The sequence below is a fragment of the Cinclus cinclus genome, chromosome 1 (assembly GCF_963662255.1).
Source record: "Cinclus cinclus chromosome 1, bCinCin1.1, whole genome shotgun sequence".
NCBI classification, from domain to species: Eukaryota; Metazoa; Chordata; class Aves; order Passeriformes; family Cinclidae; genus Cinclus; species Cinclus cinclus.
This window is the reverse complement of record NC_085046.1, coordinates 9729014-9747265: the sequence shown is the minus strand read 5'-3', so window position 1 is coordinate 9747265 and position 18252 is coordinate 9729014. Positions and strand designations below refer to the sequence as shown.

At 38.3% G+C, this 18252-nt stretch overlaps 1 protein-coding gene across 1 annotated transcript in view; it reads left to right on the top strand.

The window, feature by feature from the left end:
• The window catches only part of DIP2C (disco interacting protein 2 homolog C), a 304980-nt gene that overhangs the window by 237490 nt on the left and 49238 nt on the right, over positions 1-18252 (top strand). Inside the window, exons 20-27 of the mRNA XM_062493877.1 lie at positions 450-586; positions 2762-2970; positions 3782-3896; positions 8131-8332; positions 10319-10428; positions 11193-11273; positions 15018-15141; positions 16741-16862. Coding sequence (XP_062349861.1) covers positions 450-586; positions 2762-2970; positions 3782-3896; positions 8131-8332; positions 10319-10428; positions 11193-11273; positions 15018-15141; positions 16741-16862 — 1100 coding nt within the window. The remainder of the gene's footprint in view (positions 1-449; positions 587-2761; positions 2971-3781; positions 3897-8130; positions 8333-10318; positions 10429-11192; positions 11274-15017; positions 15142-16740; positions 16863-18252) is intronic.

Here is an 18252-nt window from a genome sequence, read left to right as displayed (position 1 = left end):
CTGACTGAATAATAATTATCAACAGCTCCATTAGGGTATTTCATTTTGCATTGACTGAGGCAAATCTGATTCTCTGTATGCAAAGCTGGGAACACAATCACATTTCACAGCAGTATTACAGCTGAACTGCAGTTTCAGAGAGCAAGACAAATTGGTATTGTTATCAATGTAGAGACTGAGTTTACCTGAAGATCCTTGCATTCTTTATATATATATAAAATTATATATTCTATTCTATTCTGCTCTGTTCTATTCTATATATAATTTATAATAGAAAACCACTTGATAATGACAAACACAGTAATGTTCAAGAAACTGATTATTAGACATTAGTCTACATATCATTCGCTTGTTTATGTCATCTCCACCAGGATGTTTTTCCCACAGCATTTATGTTATTCTGTGGATCATTTTATAATATCTTTTGAATTCCTTTCTTCTCCCTCTAGCTATAATGTGTTCAGTGAAGCCAGATGGAATCCCTCAGCTCTGTAAAACAGATGAAATAGGAGAACTCTGTGTATGTGCTATTGCAACGGGTACATCATATTATGGACTCTCGGGCATGACCAAAAATACTTTTGAGGTAAGTTGACAAAAAGTGCTATATAAAATCCTTCCTTTTGAACTTTTTCTGTTTCAAGGTACTATTTGACATGAAGTATTGATATTAAGAGTATAAGAAAAGCAATATTAATCAATGCTTGTGGCTTGGGACCTGTATCCGTGCCAGATAATCTGAAGCCTATTTCATTAAGTGCAATTGTAGATCTTTATATGAGTTTATTTTTGGCTCTGAAGAGCTTTTACCTCAATATTCAAATAAGAACTGAAAAAATCAGAAGGAAGGGAGTAAGAAAGACCAAGTTCAAAGGGTAATATTGTATAAGTCTGTGTGCAGAATTTGATTATTGCAATCAGTAAGAAAGCTGCTTGGTATCTCTAGAAAGCAGTTTTCAACATTTCCACAGCACTGCCAGCATTAAGGCTTGTATTTTGACAGAATCCTAACAGATGTAGTCTTCAAGAGAGGTATCTGAACAGCAGAGAAACTTTTTCCTGATTAGTCCGCACCTGGTTTTGTTTGAATTAGGTGAAAGCCTTTTGGTTTTGTGGAATCTGTTTTCTGACTCCAGTGCACACAACAGTATTGATAGCTCTGTACTACCTGCTCACTTGTTATCATTAACTTCTGCTGAAGACAGTGTGAAAGGCTGAACAAATTAGAGAAAAAGTGAAAAAAAAATATTTTTAAGCTACAATTCTTTTCTTGTTTAATATTTATGGCAGAAATTACCACAAATACATTTAGGTTTCCCTTAAAATTTCTTTGTTATTACCACTTTTAATAGACTAATGTGCCTAATATCTCCTGCAAAATGCATAGCTGAATGTTGTAAATGCTGCATATTATTTAATTAATGGAGACAAGTGGATGGGATTGTACATCCTACTGTTGAAGTCAGGAATCCTACTAGGCTACTGTGATCTGAAATTTGTTGATAACTGATTTTTATGCTGCAAGTACAATTGGCAATACCCAGTGTAAGTGATAATACTGGATTTTACATACTTCAGGGTAGAAAGGTACTTATGTTCATTTTGTAGTACTTGCTGTAGTTGTGATATCATTCATAATTCATAACTGTCAGCAGTTTAACAGCATATTTAGACTTATTCCTAATGCTAAGCAAATAAACTGCCATTGAGTGATCAGGAGCACTCTATAAGTTAAGCATGTTCTTAAGTGTCCTCTCCAAGTGGATCTCCATTCTGTTTTACTGCGTAATTCATGTTGCAGGTATTAGAGTGTCAAAGAGTTTTAGAGTATTACAGTGTCAAAGTGTTCCTGAAATGAATTATGGGCATGGATGTATAAGGATTAAATTTGTTAAATAAGAGTCACCCATCTGGCAGCAGAATTTACCCTTTATTTTTAAGATGAGCCTTCAAGAACACTATATAGGCATGGTCTTCTACTTGCCATTGTCTTTTTGCCTTTAGACTATTTCAGTTTAAAGAAATGACTGCAGGAAAGTGTGGTTGTGTCAGAATACAGCTCAGAGTAGCTCTCATGCCAAAAGGATAACACTGTGCTAATTAGGATAGAAAAAGCCATAAGAATCTGCCTGTGGAAGTCATGTATGTCTGGTGTTCAGACATTTTTAAAAGTGCTCTGTAGGGCTGTGTTTTCGCTTCCAGGAGTGCTACAGAAGACATTATCACCAGTATTCTGAGAACTTAATTTACCTTAAATAAAAATGTAGTCAGAGGAAAGAGTCATTAATCTGCTGTACCTTAAAATAGTTTTACTTCTAGCCTGCCTATTTATTATACTGTGCTGGAAATGGGTATGAGATACTGAAAAATACCTCTACTGAAATGTTCATGAGTTAAGCTCTCAGTTGACTTATACACAGCACCTTGGGTTAGCAGTCTGCTCATCATGGGTTTTTATTTAATACTGTTGATGTTGATTTGTTTATTTTTTTTAAGGTCATAAATTATTTACAGACTCACAGGTACAGAAAATGTGTATGGTAAACAAAGTGGGATTGAATTTGCTGGAACTCAGGTAAACAGGTGAAATGTAGGCATTTCCTGACATGCCCTTTATGGTCAGTGAAGGATAAAGAGCATCACCAGTGACCTATTTACTTTGTTTCAGAATAGCCATCTGAGGAAAAATGCCTGAAATACTTCGCAGCCTGATCTCTGTGCACTGAGCTGTGAACTGAAGACCCATGTTTCTGTTTTTCAGGTGTTCCCTATGACCAGTTCTGGTGGCCCTATCACCGAATATCCTTTTATAAGAACTGGACTTCTAGGCTTTATAGGACCAGGTGGACTTGTCTTCGTTATTGGCAAAATGGATGGTTTGATGGTTGTCAGTGGAAGAAGACATAATGCTGATGACATTGTAGCAACAGCACTGGCTGTGGAACCCATGAAATTTGTCTACCGGGGGAGGTTTGATCCTTTATTTTCTTATATTGTGTAGAAATCTTTATTTTGCTTAGAGGAAGTGTAGATGATCCAGATGCTTTCAGAAAGCAGTGCCTAATCTACATTGTAGTTTCCCTCCAGTTCTGTTCATGTTGCCTGAACCAGGAGGCAGTTGAGGGAAACCCAAGGCAATGTTGAGGCAGAATTAGGATACCAAGGTATTGAAACTGTGATTACTGAAATTTCCAGTTTAACAACTGGTTAATTCTGAGGGTGTTGGCTCAACAGTAGCCTTTCTGTGTGAACTGAACATTTCCAATATGCCTTACACTGAAGTTTTTGAATGTGAAAGTGGTTCTTTGTGTGACCTTCCTCATGTGCTGAAACTGAGCAGGAGACATCTAAAACTTCTGAAGGGCCTCATGCAATAGCATGTGCTCACATTCCATCACGTCAGACCTCTCACAAAATGACGCTGCAATTGCCATCTTCTAGGAGGGGCCAAGGAAGGTGCTTGTGCAGGTTATTATATAATATTTTAGCAACAACCTTGGTGTGTCCCAAATGTAGTGCTTTTCTTATTCCAAGAATGTTCACTTCTCAGTCCTGCTCTGACATTATGCTTGTATATACATGACTGTAGAACAAAGCCTGCTGTTTCGACTCCAGAACTTATCAAAAACTGTTCTTGTAGCTTTTCCCCCATAAATATATTAGTAATTGAGATACCAGGAGCCTAACTAATAGATAAAGAAGTCAGAGTTGTAGAAGATTAATGCAGAAGACAGGTTTTTCCCTCTATCCTGGCACTAAATACTCTTCTCTCCTCCTATAGAATAGCAGTGTTTTCCGTGAGCGTGCTGCATGATGAAAGGATAGTTATTGTTGCTGAGCAAAGGCCAGATTCCACAGAAGAAGACAGTTTCCAGTGGATGAGTAGAGTTCTCCAGGTAATGCTCTATATGTACCTTTGGAAGCTCTTTTTTTTTCTTGCTTTATATTCTGTTATTGATCTTTCAGACCCCTAAGGTAACTGACGTTTGAGTAATTGTGAATCCACCTTCAGTTGCACTTGGTTTTAATGAGCACAAAATGAGATTCTTCTGAGTGCCAGTTCCTATCTGAAACAGACCCGGAGAGTGATCCTTTTCCTAATCAAAATGCTAAAAGAAAGCAGGAATGATTTGAAGTAAATAATAGCAATGCGAGAGTAGCATATGGTTTATAAGGATATAGTCATTCATTACTTTGAAAGGGGAATGAATGAGTGAATGAATTAATGCATTTTATACTTTTACTGTCAAAAGCTACCAGAATCTCTTACTAAACAGTTAAAAGCATAGATGCAGAGTTGGCCTCATCCAGATTTATTATTTTTAATGAGTGAGAGAAAATGATGTGTTTATAGTGTACCATGTCGATAGCTAAAATAATCTGAATGAAACTCAGCCTAAAAATCCTCATTTCCTCCACTGAAATAAAGGAAAGTGGTTGATTAGCTCAGATCTAGGTATCTATAGTAAGGTTATCTTCTCAGAGGGACACCTATTGCAAAGAATCCCATTCCAGCAGTCTGGCAATATCAGTACTACACTCAGGTTTTTTTTTCAACTCTAATGTCCACACACAAAAATATTAGAAACTTTACATAGGGTCATCTTCCATCTCTGTGGTTAAACCAGTTCAGACTCGAAAGCAATAGATTTAATGGAGATGTAGTCAGATTAAGTCTGACTAATATTGCTACCTTGTGGTCTCAACTCTGTCTACAGTTGGTCTCCTGTTGCTTCTACTTCCCTTTCCTATCTTCCTTTTTGTCCTTCTGCAAGAACTCTTCTCTGTAAATATATTGCAGACATATTTTTTGCTTTACTTAAGAGCCAGAGAGAAAGATCCCACACAATTTATAGATGTGTTTATTCATCATTGCATTTTACTAAATAAGAAAGGGAATCTATCTACTGTATCCTTCAAGAAACTGAACAACTAAGCTTTCATCCATCTCAAGAGAGGCTTATCTGCTCTCGATTCAAAAGACAGCTACATTTCATAAAGTTAGAGGCATCTCATATTCACAGTAGATCTAAATTAATGCCAAGAAAAGATAGAAACTGTAGCTTGCCATCCCATAGAAAGCCTTTGAAACACCTAGTAGCATCTGTGGCAACTATTGTAGAGAAAGAGGCTTTGGATTGCCCACACTTTTGTCAAGGAGCAGGCTCCTGAAAGGGTTGGAACTCTGGACTTAACACTTGTCCTGTTTTGTGAGCCGAGCATCTTTGTGACTTTTACAGAACTGATGTCTTACACAATTATAGCCAGTGGAGTTCTGCACTGAAAACTGCAGGAATCCTGTGTCCCAGTACTCCTGCCAAGAGTAACCAGCTCTGTTATTTCAAGTCTGATCAAGTCCTAGCAGTGTCTGAAAATAGTAGGCCATGTATCAAAGTATACATGTGTGTGGCTACTTTCATCACTCACATGTGAAGCCTGCAACTCTGGCATGCACCACTATGTGAACAAGAAGTTTCTGTTTCCACCACAGCTGAGAGCAGAGATGAAGGACAGAAGCCAGGAACATGTGGGATGTTTTGTGCCTCTTCCCAGTCAGAGTTTTAATGACAGATATCAGGAAGTGGTAACCAGCTGTATCTGAATCATCTGCTAGTGAGGCACAACATAACAATATTGCAGTCTGTGTCATGACTCTCAGTGAAGTCAATGATAACAAACTCTAACAAATTGCTACTTGATTTTAATGCTATTTGTCTGACACCCTGTGAGTGCTGCCCTGTGCCAGACCTGCCCTGCTCTGCCTGCTTCTGCTGTGTCTGGCTGTCTCTTCTCTGCAGTTGAGCTGTCTCAATTTGCCAAACCAGTTTTTCCAGTGGTTTGCACATATTCTGACTCTCCTGACCCATCCTGCTCCTTGGCAGAGAGCTGAAGGATAGTAGAGCTGCTATACCTGTGGGACTGTGCTGGACTGCATCTATGGGCTTTAGCAGAGGGATGGTTGGGAGGGAGTGGTCAGGCGGGGGATGGAGTTTCTTGAGAGTAGAAGGGTGAAGATCCCAGATGGCCCAGCAGTTCAGTCAGATAGATCCTAGATACTCATCTGCTGCAGACTGATCTGACCCTTCGGGCAGGGCTGTGGTCCCTGTATGGCAAACTGGATGTTAGTTTTACCAGTGCCAGGCCTTGACAGGACTAGGTAAAGCCATGAGATCTACTGAAGCACTGGAGAGTGTTTACCCAGAGAATTGTGTCAGAATGAGATGTTTTCTCAGCTCAAACAACACTGCACTTGTGGACTCTCCACAAGTTTGGTTATATCTTGTATATTTTCACAATGAAAGAGAGGGACAGAGATTTCAGATACTGTTTGATTCTGGCTGGGCAGAGTAATATCAGAAACCAACCCATCTCATAAAGAGGAATAAATGTCAGCAGTAATAAAATTGACTAGTACTCTTGTCCCTCAAAATTTCAAGGTTCAGTTCACCAGTTGTCATCCTTGTGACAAAGTCATTCCCTGCTTCAGAAATGTGCCAAACTCAAAGGTGTGAAAGGTGGCAGATTTGAATGACCCATGATATTTATGTGGCATTGTGTAGCAGGTGTATCTCTCAGAGACAGTTCAGAAGTTACTGGGGAATCATTGCATACACACCTCATCCTATCACAGCTGGGTATTGTTTTCCATTCACCACCTGTAGGAGCCACAGAGTTTTATGTTTGAGTAAAAGTGGTTACTTGTCATGTGATGGTTTTCCTTCAAGCTGATGTCAGGTGAGGATCCTATGATTTAGCACTGTTTTTCAGAACCTACAAATGACATTATGATGAGTAGGTTATGGTGGTTTCTGCCAGAAACATGAGACGTTGTGTGTTGGCTGCCATAAATATTTCACTGTTGCTGATCTTTTGGGTGGTGTCTGTAGACCAGCAGCGATGTCTTCCAATTCTGCTGTGAGAGCTACTACTGCTAAAATCCCAATGTTTTTAAATGAGTTACCATTTTATTATTCTTTCTTATGAGATTTTGCAGTCAAATCAATAAGAAATGGAGCAAACAGAAGCCAAAAGCAAAGCATTGCTTAGTCTGTAGAAGTAATCAGTAATGTATTGGTCTACACTTTAGTACATACATAACTGTAAGTGATTATTTGATTCTCAGAGTATAGATTGTATCTTCAAGGCAGCACATATATCAATTAAATTTTCTCACAGTTTAAAATTTAAAATCAAGATAAGTAAATTATATTTTTGAACATTTAACTACTCATTAGAGATGCTATTTGTAATTTGTTTCTCAGTTTGCGTAAATGCCTGAAGTTTGTTTTCTAACACACTGAAGTTGGTTTTCTAACATGCTTCAATTTTTTTTTTACCATTGTCAGGAAAATAAATCATTTAAATCTGTGGGGAATTAAAATCCATGTGTATGGATATTCATGTTTAGCTGAATAAATTACATAGATACTGTATGCTACAGTTTTCTTGAAAGTGATGCAGTTTAATTAACCTATCAGGCAGTGAACATGGTTGCTATACCACTCGAAGATACTTCTCTTTCAGGTTTTTGTCCAACAGATTTTTTTTCAAGTGGATGGTTTCATAGTTTTCCCTTATATATTTTCCATTTCTGCCTGAAAATCTTTTCCACTGTCAGGGAATGAAACAGTTAATACCTTATAAAAAATTAAAAATATTCACAAGATACATGCATCATTAGTTAGAGGGGTTACTTGAAATTTTGCCTTGCTCAGAAAGATGAACTGCATATTAAGTTGATAGGATTCCTTTGAACTTTAGCTTTGAGAAGTGCACAACTTAAAAGCAATTTCATGTGATCTGACAGCCCATCTTTGTAAAAAATCTCCAGAGTATCTGCTACTAATGTGTGCTTAAGAGTGATAACAAGGTAGAATTTCCTAATAGATTTGTGTGCATTTATCACCAGGTTTTTGGTTGCTTTTTTATCTGCTGGAATGAGTGTAACAACATTTCCGTCCACGTGTTCCCAGTGAAAAGAACCTCCTTATCACTGACATAGCTGAAGTGTCTTTCCATTGCCAGTTAATTATTAGGGCTGTTTTATGCAGTAATTCAGAACAACACGTGCTTATTAGAATGATGAAAAATTAGCCTTTCAGTAAAATTGACTTCCTTTGTGTTTTTTAGGCAATTGACAGCATTCATCAAGTGGGAGTCTACTGCCTAGCACTTGTCCCAGCAAACACGCTTCCCAAGACACCGCTGGGAGGGATTCACCTGTCAGAAACCAAACAGCTCTTCCTGGAAGGATCTCTGCATCCTTGTAACGTGCTGATGTGTCCCCATACCTGTGTAACAAACCTGCCTAAACCAAGGCAAAAGCAACCAGGTAAGAGGAATGAAGGGCAAGGTGCTATGACTTCCTGCTGTCTGCTTATGGTACTGTAAGGGAGCAAAATCAAGTAATTGCTGATATAGGTGAGAATCAGCTTCATCAGCTTTCCTCTTCAATGTTCTTTGTGTGTGTCAAGGACATCACTGGTATTGCCAGAACCTAGAAGCACCTTCACAGAGAGTGCAAGGAAAGATGCTAATTCAATAAAGATGACATTTTTATTACTCTACGAGGCACTGCTGAGACCACACCTGGAATTCTTAGTAAATTCCTCTTCAGTTATGTTTAAAGAGGATGGAGATGAAACCAGAGAAAATCTTGGCTTATTTTGAAGGCTGAGTTTGTAAACTGGAAGCAGAGAAGAAGGGGACTGTTGACACCAAATAACAGGGTTGGAAGAGCAAATACTTAAAAACTGGTCATGAATAAGTTAAACCAAAGAATGAGTGGTTTAATCCCCCACCTGCATGGGAAGATTCTGTATTACTCTTACAGCAGGTATATTAGAGGGAAAACCCCAATTAGTTTTAAGATGGTTCTTCATGGAGAATGTTGGATAAAATGGTACAGCAAGGCACTGTCTCAAGAGACCAAGAAAGCCTTTGTAGCCTGCTGTAGTCCAGTCACTGGTTATTTGTGCCCAATGTACAAGTAAATTTTAATAAATTTTTGCCTTTGAATCCAATTGCAGGTTTTAGTACTTAGATTAATTTTAAGGAGATGTGGATGTGTAGCCTCAGACTTAAGACTTGAGCTCAACTACATTAGACTAAGTGCTGGTTATTTTCCACTTTGAAAAACACCTTGGAATTAGAAGTGGGTTTGCCGTCTGGATCTCAAATATGGAGACTGTCCCTCATGAATTCAGTGCAAGTTTGCTTAAACCATCATCTTTTTTCAAAACCTTTGCACGAATGTTTCAGAATCGAAACCATAATCTCAGCTTGTAGATAACTGGGACTGTCAGAGGTTAACAATGACTTGCACTAATTTAGTGCAAGCAGTGAGGCCTTTTACTGCAGTGCTCACACTGGTATTTCCTTGTTGCTGCACTGCAAAATAATTGCTGAATTGGAATCAATGAAGATCATTACAGATATGTTATGTGTACACTAAATATTACTAAGGTAAAAGTAATGCCAGGAACACAGGAACAAAACTGATAGTATCACATTCTCCCATTTTGTGTTGTTGTGACATATCCAGAGGTATTGCTTTTATAATTTTGAAGCAGAGTAGTCTGTAGGTGCTTTTGATTGTACATTATCTAGTTACTTACACCACAATCACTTGGACATCATAGGCTAGAAGTAGAGCCTGGTATAAATGACAGTTGATCAGTAATCCATGCTGGAGAAGCAGAAAACAAATGCCAACATGAGCTTATATGGTATCTGTGAGACAGGTATTGTCCCATAATGGCAGCAACATCAGTGAAATCCTCCTCATGGAGAAGTGTCTGCCACGACATCTTCTCTTCTTCTGGAGTTACTTAACTTCACTCTCAATCTTATTCTAGAGGGCTTGCATGTATTTTATCATATGCACCATCTGTCTTCCTAATCCATGTCACTTTGTGTTTATAGCATTACAGAAATCCTAATACAGATGTAACTTAGCCCAGGCAACAGAAGAGGAAAATAGGAATGTTGTCACTCTGGACTGAGGCACTTGAGTGGATATGCCTACAGTAGGAGCTAAATTTTCCAGATTCATCATATCAAAGCAGGCAAGATATCTCTCTGGTTGTGGAGAGCCCATGCTAAATTAGAGCTGTTTTGAGAGGATGAATCCAGTCCTATGTATCTTCCAGCCACTTCTGGTCCATAACCAAAGTTTGTGTCAACAGAAATGTGCTCAAGCTTTGGTTTTGTGGACAGCAATGAGGAAAACATCATGTAATGCAAAAGAAATCACAGGAATTTCCATCCATAAGCAAAGGATTTTTATTGTGCTTAGTGTATTTCTGTTTTATTCTAGAAATTGGCCCTGCCTCTGTGATGGTGGGGAACTTGGTCTCTGGAAAAAGAATTGCACAGGCCAGCGGTAGAGATTTGGGGCAGATAGAAGATAATGACCAGGCCAGAAAGGTAAGCTAAATTTTTCTGTCACAGCTTGTATTTAACATCATGTAGTTAACTTCATCCATGTATAGAGTTAACATCATAGAGTTGACATCAGGACACTTAGAAGTTCAAAGATATGATGGATGATGATTATTGTTGTTATTATTAGTCCCATCAAATTTGTTGATGGCTTCTTTTTAATTAATGCATATATTTAATACTTCAGAATCTCCTTTACAGATAAATATTAAATAGATGTGAATAGAAGTCACTGCATTTCATTTTAATGAATATTTTGATATGAGTTTACATGGGACAGCAGAAAAAATGGGCCAGAAAGCATTCATGGGGCTTCTACCAGAAATCACCCTCTACTACATAATTTTTACCATCTCAAGTGGAATCAGAGAATTTTGTTTACATAAAAGATCCTGACCTTATTTGTTGTTGTTTTAATCCTGGAAAATTAAGTTGAAATTCAGTTCTTTTGGGTGTTTATGTGAGCAATTAAATTAATAAGTTCTAAGCTGTATTAGTACTTATGTATTTATAGTAAGAAAAAGAGAGGAAGCTAAAGAATTGACTAGTGCTTAAATTCAGAGGAATCAGTAAGAACTTTTATTGCTTTGCAAGTATATGCAGTAATATATCATACCACACAAAAGCACCTTGCTATAAATGTATGACAACAAGAGAATTAATTCCTGTTTAGTGCTTCTGGGTCTTGTGACCTGGATTTTAAAGCCAAGAAGTTGTTTGGTGTCCTGACTGTCACTGTTTGATTGCAGTTCCTGTTCCTGTCGGAAGTGTTGCAGTGGAGAGCTCAGACCACACCTGACCACGTGCTCTACACCCTGCTCAACTGCAGGGTAAGAAGCTCAGGCCATGCCTCTGACAGACTTGGAAAAGGAACACTGGGATTTCAGCAGCACCTCCTTGTGCTTTGGCTGGATGTGACCTTTCTCTTCCTATTTCCACTAATACTCAGCTGTTATATTTAATATTCACTAAGGCAGAAAGGAAAAGAGAATACTCATTGTCAGTTGTCAAGATACAGATTTTTTTTTTTGTATCAGACAATGTGCCTTGCACGTTTATCGTTTCTTTTTCCACCACATACATGTTGTGTGTGAGCTGACTCTACAAATCTGTTTCAATACTGTTGAATCTGTTTCAAATCTGTCCCTGTGTTGAATAACGGTGTTTAATGCTGCTCACCATCCTGATTTCCAGTTTGAAAAGCACAGGCTTGGCAAAGCCAAAGCATTTTCCCTAAATAAAGCAATGGCTGTTTGTGAGATTGGACCATCTGGGTGAGGTGTGAGAATGAGGAAAGGAGGTGAAGAGAAGAGAATGTATGTCCAGAAAATAGTCAAGTCTGCAGAGGATCACTAATAAATCTCTGCATAACCTACATGAGGTGCCAACCTGACACAGCATTTCACTGCTTACTAAAAATGAGTTAATTAATGTGATGGGTACAGAACTTCGCTTTGCTAAGAGTAAAACTTCCTTGCTTTCTGTAGTGGACCTTCTTTACTTCCTGGATGATTACAGATTACAGATGACAAACCAATAATTCTCAAGATCACAGAGAGAATTAAAGTCTGATTTCAAGCCATTCCATCACAGTACATCTACACATATCTGTCAGATCTGGGAAACATACATAGTGTGTGAAGGTCTTCTGGAGAGGGGAGGCCTGGAATAGTGCTGTTCCCCTGGAGTAGTAGCTGTTGTGTTGTCTCAGCCTATGTAGTCTTTATGCAACTAGAATGGGGTCTTAAACCTCCAGTAATTTTTGAACCTCTGTGGAATCACCATTTACAGTATTTATAGAATGTCCTTCTCCATTTTACAGTGCTGGTACAAAGTTCAGTTTGAAGCTACCAGTAAATAACTAAATATTTTTTTTAAATTCAATTTAATACCTCCTTTTTGGGAATATGTGAAACCTGACAGATAAATAGTGAAGTAATAATGCATTTTTTATGGCAAAGTAGAAATCTTGAGAGGCAATGCTGTTTATAAGTTCAGTATTATACCATTAAAGTACTGCATTGCTCTGTCCTGTAAGTTAGGAACAAAGATGCTGTGAGAAAGAGTTGATGTGTACTATCCCATCTCTTCCACACAAGGCTGTTGCTTTTGAGTTTTAAATAAAGCCAAACTTCCCATGCTAGCAGAAGGGTTCAAACAGTGGGAAGTAAGAACACAATGTGTAAAATAAGGATTAACAAAACAAATTCCCATTTCATGGAAGTGAAAAGTAGTTGGATTTTAAAATACAGTTTCTGTTACTCTCAGTGAAGAGTATCTCATAATATGATATTTGTTTGAGAGATATAATGCTTTTTGGAGAAAATTAATATTTTATGGAAAGGGATGACAGATTTGGTGGTGTTTGCCCTAGGCAAGTTTCATTGCCCATCTTGAATTTTAGTTCTGATTCGTAACTTTTCCTATTTTCTCTGCCTTGGACATTGTCTGTACACTTTGTTCTAAAACACTCTGGCATCCTGCAGTGGATGACTAATGAAAGTCCACTGAGATTAGTATTTTCCTGTATCCCAAGCTTTGAGAATTTGAAATATTTCAAAATTAGTGCAGTACATAGTTTTTCGTGTGTGTCATGAAGGATTGCAACACCTTTACATTTCAGGATAGCTCATTAAAGGCCCAAAGGGAGTAGTTGCTTGATGCTTGCAGTGATTCTTTTCCAACAACAGGATTTTCCTTCCCTCCACTTCATATAAACAATGACTTCCCACTGGTTCACAGGCAGCAAATGCCAGAAGTCTTAAATGTAAACAAGCTTTGCACAGATTCACTTGATTCAGAGCAATTCCCTATCTGTCAGTAGGACCTATGCTTCTAATGTGTGTGGGGAGAGAAAGGGTCCTTCTCATAACCATAGAAACAGGCAATTTCTTGAAAGAAGAAAGGGAGAGTTTAAGTACATTCTCCTGACAGGTCTGCAGTGGCAGGACAGCCAGACCTCATGTTGCTTTGGCATACTCAGGGCTGGACAGATGGAAGTCATCTCTGGTCCAGCATCCACAGAGTTGCATATCTCTTTAGAGGAAGCTTTCTCAGTGAAATGGTCTCCACATGGATCAGAATAATGATTAAAGCTGTCTGAAGTGCAATTTAGTAAGTGTGGTTGCTGAGGATGATGAAGAGGAATGCTGAGCTCTGGCTTTGTCCACTTTATTTCCAGTTGGGTTGTGCTCTTTGTTGACAGTTTGTAATGAAGTCTGTGAATGGCAGGTGATCCTGGTAGCATGGCACTGCTTGCAGTGCTTGCCCTTTGGCTCCCTCCTCTCTGAAGCCTGGTCAGTAAATACTTCAGTGGTGTGTGGGGTGGTGGTGGATAGAAACGAGCATCAGAACAAATGCTTATTAATCCTTGCCATGTTAAAATAGAGTGTAAATAACATTTTTTTAAAAACAGTAGACCTTCTTGCTTTTTTCTTAATGAGGATAGTGATGCAATATTTTTTATTGCATTACATTGCATTTTTTGTTATACTGTTCTATTTTAGTGTGTGTGTTTATGTGTTCTTTAGTATATGTGTATTTACTTATTCTTACATATTCTTACCTTTTTCCCCCCAATTTTTTTCAGAAACACTTTTTTTTTTAAAGTGAACTTAGTGCCTGTGATAGGTGCCAGGTGTGTCACAGCTGTACTGGTGACTGAATTCCTCTTTTTCCACAGAACGAATACACAAGCCAAGATGCAGCCCTTCCCATACTGCCCTGTCCCTTTCTCCCAGCCCAGACCTGGCCTGATCAGCTCCAGGTGTAACCAGTCTGTCCTGTACATTCATTTTCAGACTTCTGAGTTGTCTGCCTGCAGTGGTAGTGAACTTTGTGATACAGATATATATATTTTTCTAAAAGTGTACGTGTGTGTGTGCATATATGCACGCATATATATATTTAGGAAGTGCAAGAACTGTAACACTCATTCAATTTAAAACACTGTGACTGATAATTTTGGGTTTGCACTATTTGAAATGCTTCAAAAATGCCAAGCTCATGCTGACAGTTATTCAGATTTAACAAATTCCTTTCTTCTCTCTTTCATTTATACGCAATATAAGTGCTTATCTTCTGTTCCAGACTAATTCTTTTTTCCATCACAACGTATTGCTTTCTCCTGTGTCTTTTGTCTTTAAAGTATTTCTGCTGGGCTGTTTGGCTCCACTCCAGCATGCAGACAACAAAATGCAATTTTCAGAATTGCTCTCCACAGATGCTGCAGTTTGCTACAGAGACCTTAAAGGCACTTCCCTGGCTGCAGCAGGAATGCTGCCTGTGTAGCAAGGGAAGTACAGGTTACATGGGCAGGATATTAGCACAATGCTGTACTGCCATGTTGGGGGCAGAAACACTGTTGAGTGCAGAAGGCACAGAGAAAGGAACAGAGAACATTACTTTAGAAACATTTATTTTCCTTCCGACTACAGTTTGGTCTAAGGCTGAAGGTTTCCATATTTTAAGTTGATTGCATGGCATATTGTGGCTGCCCCTCATCCTGCAACTTCTAAGGTGGAGAGGAAAACAGAGTTTCAGCACATCACATTTTCGCCTCTCTTCCCTTGCAGGGAACAATAGCCAACTCACTGACATGTGTCCAGCTACATAAAAGAGCTGAGAAGATAGCTGTCATGCTGACGGAGAGGGGACATTTACAGGATGGAGACCATGTGGCTTTGGTTTACCCACCAGGTAAAGAATTGCTGTAGCAGTACCCTGTGACTCCTGGAAGTTCATCAAGATCCTCCTGAACAGTGCTGCATCCAGGGTGCTACCATGTACACCATGTTAATTGTCAGAACACAAGACATCCCTTATGCACATTCCTTTGAATTTAGTCAAATGTATTTAGAAGACTCTTTATGCATACACACGGATTTTATTTCTTTGGGTTCAGATTCAGACTAACCTGTGTTTTTAAAACCTGTCTCCTATGACAGTCAAATTTAATTACATTTTTTTTAAAAAAAAATGCTGGATACAGACAATTTTATGAGCTGCTACGTGTTCTTAGATTAACCTGTTCAATTCCCACTTGGAAGTGCTGCATTTCTTGAGGGTAAAGCAACAATAACCAGGAAGTAATACATGGGGTTTTTTTAGAGTAAAAATTTGACTGATAAGTAGCAAATTATTAAGAAATACAAAATAGTCATTACAATCTTCTCTATAGATTTGTAATCTAGATAGCTCTCTTGGTTTAGATTTTCATCCTTTGGCATCAGGGCTTTTAAGTTGGTGTTACCAGTTAACACATTTGTCATGTGCTTGACATTATTTCTGATCTAGTGCTAGTCTTTTATTTTTAACATTTATTGTATGTTGGTGAAACAAATAGTCTGATTTGAGGTCTGTAATGTGATACTTGGTTTGTAAGGACTGAAAGACACTGGTTATATCTTTGTAGTTATAGAAGCAGTTTCATAATGGTTGATATGGGAAAACCTTTTCCACAAAAGAAGACTAATACTTTAAATTTAAATGTTTGTTTTCTGAATTTCTCTTCCCATGAATGAAGCATTTTATTGAAGGAATAATAACCTACCCATACTGCAGATTCTTTTCCACTAAAAGAATAAACTAGCCCCCACTGTCATCACAGCCTGTATACAGCACCAGGGAGGTAACAGTCAGCAGTATTCAAGGGATCTTTGAACTGTTGTCTGTTCAGGGTCCTTAGGTAGCCTGAAGGGTGCTGTCCATTGTCCATCACCTGTAGTCAATATCTATATGGCACAGCACCTAATTTTATGTTAGAAGCAGGTTTTAAAAATCATTCCTCCCTTTTTACTGTAAAATTTCAGGTAGGTAAGTCAAGGCTGCCTATGTGATGTTAAAAATGGCAAGAGAAAGACAGTATTTTATGGAACCTCCAGATGTTCTTTCTGTAGCTGATAGGACCAAGCATCACCCTACCTTGTCCTTTTGCTGGGACATCCCTCTTTTTGTACACTCTATAAATGTACGTTTAGGAAGATAATTAATCTATAGAAATCAGTCTTTTTAGCAGGCTACTTCCTGAACAACAAACTGGAGTTCTCCTAAACGTTGATATCTGGCTGCAGTTTTGTGTGTCACCCGTGGTTTTTCATGCTCAGAATGGTGCGGTTGAGAGGAATCAGTGAAGCTGAACAAATACTGACAAGGGGCTGAAAACAAAGTCTGTTAAAGGGCTTAGTCACTCATTTAACCTTCTGGGTTCAATTCCAAGTAATGTTTATGCTGACATAGGAGTCTGTGATTAAACAATTTGATTTTCAGGGGAGGCTTTCTGCTTTGTTCTCCATGCAGGGATAGACCTGATTGCGGCGTTTTACGGCTGCCTGTACGCAGGCTGTGTGCCAATAACAGTGCGACCTCCACACCCCCAGAACATTGCCACCACGTTACCCACAGTGAAGATGATTGTGGAGGTGAGCAGACACCTCAGATTGCACGAGTGGATGACATGGGTGCTGGATTTGTGTCTTTAGGAGTAGTAACTTGAGTGAGGGGTGGTTGGGTTCAAGAGTTGTGCTCCTTCCCAGGACTCAGGGCTTCAGTGTGTTGCAAAACCATCACTGCTTGGCAACATACAACCTGCTCACTTGAGCCACCACATTGTGCCCCTGTTAAGTGACTCCTTTCAAGAAATATATTTAAAAGTGCTTCTTTATATTTAGCTATATGTCAAGAGGGGTAGGATTCGTCACAGGCAGAGCCACTCTGAGGGTTGAGAAAAACCTCAGTGAGAAGTTTGTCCTCACCCAATGGCATGCTCACCTCTGAATATTCAACTGTTCTGCATTTAAAACAATTTCAGAGTTTTGTTGTGAGGATGTTGATCGGTCTTCTGTTTCATCCAGGAAAGTGTTACTCAGACTTCTTCATTCAGTCCTTTCTTTTGGTATTTTGGCTTTATCTAACAATGCTTAACCTTTGTTGCACATAAATAACTGCAATGTGCTTGTTACCGATGGAGATAAAAATAGTTGAAATTAGATAACCCTTTACATCTGGCAGTTTCTAATTTATTGATTGGAATTCTGAAGAAACAAGTTTAAACAAGTGTATTTTTACCATTGTTAATTTATTTTGATATTTTCAATTAACAAGCAGTATTTCAATTATTTTCAATTAATTGATATTTTCAATTAAAAAGCAGTAGCAATAGTTGTAAATATTGGCTTTCCTTATGGCACGGCATCAGAAGCCACAAAGTATTAGAAGAGGTATGAGAAATTGTCCCAATAATTTTAGGATTCTCATTATTTAATATTTTGGCACTTGGTGTTTTTAAAAATCAATTTTTAACATACAGAAGTGGTGTAAAATGTATTTTTTTTCTTTTTCTTTTGAAGTTGAAACTAGATGTTTGATTTCATGATAAAAAACTGACAGGTCTAAGCTGACTTATATTCCTTGTCCCTTCAATAGACTAACTTTAGATAAAATGTTAACATTTATTAGCCGTATTAATGCCAGTTTGACTTGTAAACCTCTCAGCTCTGTTTTACACAAGAATTCCTCTCAATTTTGAGATTAATGGCCGTGTAGAAATTAAAATATTGTGGCTGTTCTTTCATTGCCAGTGCAGTCACAGAAATTTTCTGATGTGATGGGTTCAACACCTGCTGTAAAATGGTGTATGTCTGCACAGCACCTTTTGAAGTCAGTAAGAATGATTTCTGAGTAAAGTTTGGCCTGCATAATTGTGTTTTTGTGATGAGCTGGTAGATGTAAAATATAACTGAATTGAGCCCCATCTTGAGCAGTTGCTAACCTGTAGCTAAGCTATGTTCTTTCTCCTCCCCACCATCCCTG